Source organism: Symphalangus syndactylus, chromosome 20, assembly GCF_028878055.3.
Source record: "Symphalangus syndactylus isolate Jambi chromosome 20, NHGRI_mSymSyn1-v2.1_pri, whole genome shotgun sequence".
Classification (NCBI taxonomy): Eukaryota; Metazoa; Chordata; class Mammalia; order Primates; family Hylobatidae; genus Symphalangus; species Symphalangus syndactylus.
Window position 1 is genome coordinate 51,828,762 of NC_072442.2, and position 7,084 is coordinate 51,835,845.

The 7,084-nt window shown below is 53.3% G+C and overlaps 1 protein-coding gene across 6 annotated transcripts; it reads right to left on the reverse strand.

Annotated features, from left to right (window-relative positions):
• Positions 1-560: 560 nt before the first annotated feature.
• On the reverse strand, positions 561-6,591 carry LOC129469847 (sperm acrosome membrane-associated protein 3). Of its 6 annotated transcripts, XM_063629402.1 has the most exons (6): positions 6,407-6,584; positions 5,387-5,445; positions 2,699-3,007; positions 1,411-1,569; positions 915-993; positions 561-726 (listed from the first exon to the last, which is right to left on the reverse strand). In XM_063629402.1, the coding sequence occupies exons 3-6, from the start codon at positions 2,832-2,834 to the stop codon at positions 660-662; spliced, it is 441 nt and encodes a 146-aa protein (XP_063485472.1). In that variant the 5' UTR covers positions 2,835-3,007; positions 5,387-5,445; positions 6,407-6,584; the 3' UTR covers positions 561-659. The 6 variants fall into 6 exon arrangements, with proteins under 6 accessions (XP_063485472.1, XP_055112975.2, XP_055112974.2 ...); XM_055257000.2 differs by lacking the exon at positions 5,387-5,445 and having other exon boundaries at positions 1,411-1,530; positions 6,407-6,590; XM_055256999.2 differs by lacking the exon at positions 5,387-5,445 and having other exon boundaries at positions 6,407-6,543.
• Between the last annotated feature and the right edge of the window lie 493 nt (positions 6,592-7,084).

The following is a 7,084-nucleotide window of genomic DNA, read 5'->3' on the forward strand; positions in this document are numbered from 1 at the left end:
CGGCGTGGCAGGGGTGTGTGTTAGTAGTCACAGCTGGAGGGCCAAAGCACAGTGACCACCATCTGCAACCAAAGCTGCAGAAAATAAGTGTCCCAAGGACCTTCCCAATCAAGCCAGAGGTGCACAGCCCTAGATCCAGCTATGGTTGCCAGGTAAAACATAGGACACCCAATTAAGTTTAAATTTTAGATAAATGTCAAATAGTTTTAATATAAATATGTTCCTTTGCAATATTTTGGACATGCTTAAAATTATTTGTTGTATATCCAAAGTTCAATTAAACTGGGGCATCCTGTTTTTGTTGTTATGTATTTGTTTTGTTAAATCTGGCCACCCTAGACCCAAACTTTGCCAGGTGTGGTAGAGAAAAAATGCACTGGTGCCCCCCCCCAAACACCTGCCCCCAGGCCACCAGAAATGGAGGTAAGCCTCTGGTGCTGGGCTTTCTGGAGTCCACTGGAAGCCCAGCCCACGCGGACAGGTGAGGTGAGGTGAGGGAAAACGGAGGTGCTCTAGCTCTGACATAGCACCTGCAGACACACTGAGAGCTGAGAGCCACATTCACATTCACCCATCCTTTATTCGCTGGCTTGTCTTCCCAAGCCTAGGTCAGGAACCAAACCACATTTCCCAGCCTGCTGTGCATGGTTCTGTCCATCCTAGAAGTCACAGCCATCCACCCATTCAGTGAGGTCTTTTCCCTGGCAGTGATGCCTCCAGGCCTCCCTGAGGATGGAGAACAGGGAAGAGGAGAGATCATATCAGCTGCATTTGCCAGTCACTGCGCAGAGAAGAACAGGAAGGAGAGTGTGGGCTCTAAACCAGAAGTGAGGAAGGAAAGGGGTTTGTTCCCTGCTGCTGCCCACCAGTCCTAACCATACCACTGCGGCGGGGCTCCAGCCCAAGTTACTTACCAGTAACCCAGACCCTGAGGCTCTTGGGTGATTTTCATGGCACAGATAACGGTATCCTTGAGATCAGGATTCAACAAATCTGGGGTGATAGGCAGAGAAACACAATGAGAGAGGAGGAGACATCCAGCTGTGTGTGTGTGTGTGTGAGAGAGTATGTGTCTGTCTGTCTCTCCACACACACACACTCCACTCCCCTAAATCCAATCCTGTCTCAACCACTCCGGAAGCACAAGTACAACCCTATCCCCCTCCCCCTCCATCAGAAACAATCCTCCCTCCATTCCTATAGCCCTAAGGCAGTCTCCTATCTGGGACCCCAATTCAGACTGATGGAAGACCTACCCTCATCCCTTGTCCCATCTCCCTCTCCTCCGTGGGCCCAGCCTGATGTGGGGGAACCCTCAATTAGAGATGGGGGTAGCAAACTAAACTGGGAATGGAACAAAAGCTAATGCAGGGCCTGACTCCTGCCAGCCCTGGGCCCAGGCCCAGCTACCTGAGCAGTACATCCGGCACACGTTGGGGATGTTCGGGGTGAGGTTTCTGCACCACCTCCGGCTGTTGATCTGGAAGATCCCGTTGTTGGTGCTCCCATCAGCCTCGTGGTCCACAGCAGCTGTGTTGAAACCGCTTGTGAAATAAGCAAGGCAGACCCCTGCATAGGGCAGAGCACAGGCCTGGGGGTCAGACAGTTACGGCCACCCCAGACCAGGGTGCTCACTGCACAGGTCCCACGCTGGCTCCACCGAGCCTCACCTGCCTGATCAAGGTGATTGGGGCAGGTGCCCTCCCACCTGCTTTGCAAACCAATCAACTGAGGCTTAGAGGTGCACAGCGACTCACCCAGGGTCCCATCCAGCTACCAAATAGCATGGGTCGGGGCTGGCCTCAGGCCTCTTGACTTCTAGCCCAGCAATCTTCCCATTATCTCATTGTTCAGCACATAGTAGGGCCCAATAAATTTGTTGAATGAATCTACAAGTGCTAAATCTTTTTTTTTTTTTTTTTTTTTTTTTTGAGACAGAGTCTCACTCTGTTGCTCAGGCTGCAGTGTATGGCATGATCTCAGCTCACTGCAACCTCTGCCTCCTGGGTTCAAGTGATTCTCCTGTCTCACCCTCCCAAGCAGCTGAGATTATAGGTACCTGCCACCATGCCCAGCTAATTTTTGTAATTTTAGTAGAGACAGGGTTTCGCCATGTTGGCCTGGCTGGTCTTGAATTCCTGACCTCAGGTGATCCACCTGCCTTGGCCTCCCAAAGTGCTGGGATTACAGGCCTGAGCCACCGCGCCCAGCCTACAAGTGCTAAATCTTCAGTAACAAGATTTGGAAGACCCAGGTGGAATCTATAGAGGGTGCTGGACCTGTTGGAAAGATGAGCCCCGGCGTGACTGCCCTTCCCACATGGCCATCTTAAACTACCACCAGCTTGAAAAGTTTGACATGACTGCTCTGTTCAGTTTGTCTTCTAATTTCAGAAGGAATTTCTGATCCTTGTGGCCATAGTTAAGTTTAGGGGACTGAGCTGCTTGTTTCCTTCGACCCTGACTTTAGCAGCAGGGGAAAATGAAGGGGTGACTCCAATTTGGTTGCCTGCTGCCTGCCTACTGCGTGTTTAACTCAGTGCCAGCTGTTCTCTACCTGCCATCTCAAATCATCTTCGGTTTACAGAAGGGCTCTAAAAGCTCCCAAAGCCACAGCCCTTGAATGAGAAGGATAGAGGGAGGGAAAGAGGCAGGGAGGTGTGGGGAAGCCAGGGCCAGCCAGGAAGAGGGGTTCTCACAGTCAGCCAGGCTGTATCCCCGGTATCCATCCAGCCCGAAGTCATGCAGCACTCTGGCCAGTTCACAGCGACCATAGACCTTGGCCTCACTGGAGGGTAGCAGGCAGCTGAGCAGAGAGACCAGGGCCAACAACATGATCCCAGCTGGGCACCACCGCCTTCCGAGAGCCCTGCTCCTGGCTTCTATGCCGGCGGCAGAGGTGGAGCCACCACCACTCTGGCTCAGAGCTGAGCTTTGGGATGACAGGCAGCTCAGCAGCCTCCGCGGTCCACTCACAGAAGGAGAAGAAACAGGGCTTGAGTGCACCCCTGGGAAAGGGGAGAGGAGAGAAGGGGTGGGCAGAAGGCCAGGCTCCAGCAGCACGTATCAGCCCCCTTGCATTCCTGATTGGCATCACCCTGCCCTGAGACCAGCCCCTCTCCTTCCCCATCCTGCTTCACACCACCCAGGCCAGAAACAGGAAGAAAACTAACCTATTGTAAGCTCCATATTACATGTTACAGATTATTTAGTCCTGAGGCCCAAGATTTTACAACTAGGAAGGGGCAAAGTTTGGATAGAGACAAAGTTCTATAAATCCAAAGCCCCACTGAGCAGATGCTCCCGGAGAGCATGGCCAGGCGGTGTGTTCATGGGTCTCTCAGCCCAACTGTCAAGGGACAGCCCTTCTGGCATTGACCCTCCATCTCCAGATCTTAACTGAAACAAGGTCTCCCCCAGAACACTGCTCCCCTATAGCCCGCTCAAGGGGAAGCTGCTCTTTCTCCACACACAAGACCCCGAGATGTCCCGAGAGTCTCCTCCACCCCCACCACCCCTTCTAAACCATAACCTGCAAAAAACCCTTCTCCCTGGAAGCCCAGCCTGCCTGTCTGGTTTGACCTCCCTGCCCTGTCATCATTGGCTGTGTGTGGCCAGTCCCCCAAATCACAGAGGACATTAGCACCTAGGTGTCACAGCCTCAGGGCTCCTTCATCTCCCCAGACCTAGTCCCCTCCGGCTCCACTGTGTCTCAGCCAGTCCCTTCTCTGCCCTGGTCATCCCTGCTTCTTGTCCTCACCTGCATTTCCCCACCTCTGTGAGTTCCTATCCCACTGCCCAGCACCTCTGACAAGCCTTCCCATGCCCCTCTTGACCTCTGCACCTTCACAGAGTCAAAAAGTGAGAGTTGTACAAACTCTTGTTTGTGCCAATGAGTGTCCCTGGTCTCCAACCTCCACGGGACCTTGAATGCCACCGAGGATGACAAAGTGGTTGAGGGCATGGCTTTGCAGCAAGGTCCGGCTTGGACCCCCCCTCTGCTCCTTGCTCCATCTCTGACTTTGGGCCCTCCCTGAGCCTTGTTTCTTCCTCTATAAAATGAGGACGTGAGTAACACCTGCCTCATATGATTGTTGGAAGAATAAATGAGAAACGGCGTGGGCACAGCTTAGCTCTTGGCACTAAAAATAAGTGAGTTGTTGTTTCTGTTATGAACTACAACTAGCCCTGGTACTCGCGCTTGTCTCTGCTCAGATTTCTCTCTCCCATTTCCCTCACGGGAAATGAAAACCCTCGGTATTCTCCTTGAGCACGCCACGCTGTCCCACCCCTTGGCTCCCGGAACATGATCTGGTCTCCTGCTGCACTAAGAAAAGCAAGGTCCTCACTTGTGGAATTTCTTCCTCTTTCTGCCTTAGCCCCGCTCACTTGCAAACTCATCAGTAGCCTCCTCACCCTCATCTCCACCCCATCATTGTTTGGGTGCGGGGCCTCCACTCCCAGGCAGGCCCATCTTCCCTCCAAGCTCTAGATTTGTCCTTCATCTCCAAGCCTTGCTCCATCCGTTGTCCCTCCTCTCCCGGCGCGCTAGCACCATTCCCCTCCTGCTCCTCCTGCCCCTGCTCGTAGAGACTTTCTCAGTCTGTAGCTTCTAAATGCCTTCCCTCAAGTCTCATGCTGACTGGTACTCCCTTGTCTCTTCCCCCCTCTTCTCGCCCAAACTCCTGGGGAAAATTACCGCTTTCTCCCCTCCCACTTGTTTTCCAATCTGGTGAATTGGCCTCCCTGCCACCACCACGTGCTGAAACTGCTCTGCGGGTCCAAGGAGGCCCCCTTCGGCTCTGTCTTATGGGAGCTCTCAGCCGTACTCATGCTGTCCACTGCCCCCTGTTGAAAGGCTTGCCTCTCCTGGTTTCCATGATGCTCCCCTCTCCCAGGTTTCCTCCTCCCTTTCTGGCTGACTCTCCTCCTTATCCTCGGTGGAATCCACTTCTGCCCAGGCCGTAAATGCTGATCTGCTTTCCAAGGCCTTCCTGCCTTGAGCCCTCTTCTCTTCCACTTTGAGGAAACCCTCTGGGCAGCCCCGCTGTTAGCCACCGCCTGCAGGCTGGCGACCCCTGTGGCATCTTCCCCAAGACCTCAGAGGCAACTACTGGCTGGACACTTCCACTTGAATGCCCTGCAGGCACCTCAAACTCAGCACATCTAAACAGAACCACTGTTCCCATCAATGCCTGCTTCTGCCTTGTGACTTTCCTTACGTGCTTTAAGACATGATAGGCCACCCATTTACCCAAACTGGAAATACGGATGTCATTCTTCACTCCTTCCCCATGACATCTTTCACCCAGTTCCAACCAATCAGTCCCAATGTCCTGTGGATTCCACCTTCCCTCCGAGAGCACCGTCCTTTCCTAGGTTCACACCTCCATCCGGGCTTCCTTCATGGTCTTGTATCGTGTCTCGACCACTCTTCCAAGCTATTCTATACACATCCATCAGAACAAATTGTTAAATGAAAAGCCCAGCCCTGTGACACCTTGGATGGCTCCCACCGTCACTGCCCCTTCGAGGTCCACACGGCCTTTCACGACCCTTCACAGCCCAGCCCTGCGGCCCACTCCCTCACTCACACGTTATGTTCCGGCAATGCCACCTTGTTCTCTCACAATGACCTTGCTCTCTAGAACATTCACCCTCTCCTTTCCTCTACATGGTTAACTCTGACTTATACTTGAAGGGTCTCATCAGAGGTGTGTTCCCCAGTGAGAGTCTCCTGGCAGGCCACCACCCCCCACACTCTCACACACCCGATCTTCCACCTCCTCTGTCACACCAGGCTGGAATAGATGTCAGTCTTTCCCACCACAAAGTTAACTTCTGAAGAACCGTGGCCAGTCTTATTTATCTGCAGAGTTGCTGGCATGGAGTAGCTGCTCTGTGGCTGCTTCTGAAACTCAAGTCCACAAAAGGCATGGCCACAGGGGCATGAGCCCTTCTCCTCACCGCGAGGGGAGTGAGAAGGAGGAGGCAGCCAACCTGGTGGAGTTTGTCAAGTCTTTGAACACTGTGCCAGGCCTTTCCCAGAGCTTTTCTAACTTAATCTTATCCAATCCTCTCAGCAATTGAAAGGAGTGGGATTAATATCCCTAAGTTGTAGAGGAGGAAACCAAATTGACCGCTACACATGGACTGTTTTTGACTTTTTTTTTTTTTTTGTAGAAAAGTGACTTAAAAGGAATTCCATCCTGAGCATTTCACAGCAGCTCCAGAGTTTCTCTCTCTCTCTCTCTCTCTCTCTCTCTCTCTCTGTCTTTCAGCTGGTCACTCTTCCAGGCCAGGACACCCCCACCCTAACTACCACCTTGTTTTTCTCCACCCCTCTCTGGCCAGACCAACCCAGGGCCCCTGTTAACAGCCCCAGGAAGAAGGGAAAGGGGGCTCACTGATCAGGGGTGCTCCCCGCAGAGCTGAGACCATGGTGACAATGGCAGCAGCAGCAGTGGCCCAAAACCCTGCTTCAGCTCAGGATGTCCCCCACAACCTTGCCAGGGCCCCAGGCACCCGGTGTTAAGAGAACAGTGGGGAAGGCAGGCTCCAGGCCAACGGAGGGCCTTCTAGAACTCCAGCTCTGTGAGCTCATCTTCCACAAACAGCTCCACCACGGAACTTTGACTAGCCCACCTGAGCCCTTCCACTCAGGGTCCAGAGGCAGAGCAGGATATCTAATCCAGCCCCCTTGCACGCCTCTACCCCCCCCACACGTACACACAAGCACACACACACACATGCGTGCGCACACACACACACATGCGTGCGCACACACACACACACTACACTGAGGGATGACACTTCCTCTCCCAACAGATCTTTCAGATGATTATCCAGGGATAGTGGTGGACACCCAGGGATGGTGATGGATGTACAGAGATGGTGATGGGTGCCCAGGGATGGTAGCAGGTGTGCAAGGACAGTGGTGCGTGTGCAAGGATGGTAGTGGGTGCCCAGAGATGGTGGTGTGTGTGCAGGGATGGTAGCGGGTGCACAGGGATGATGGTGGGTGCCCAAGGATGGTGATAGATGTGCAGGGATGGTGGTCGGTGCCCAGAAATAGTGGTGGATAT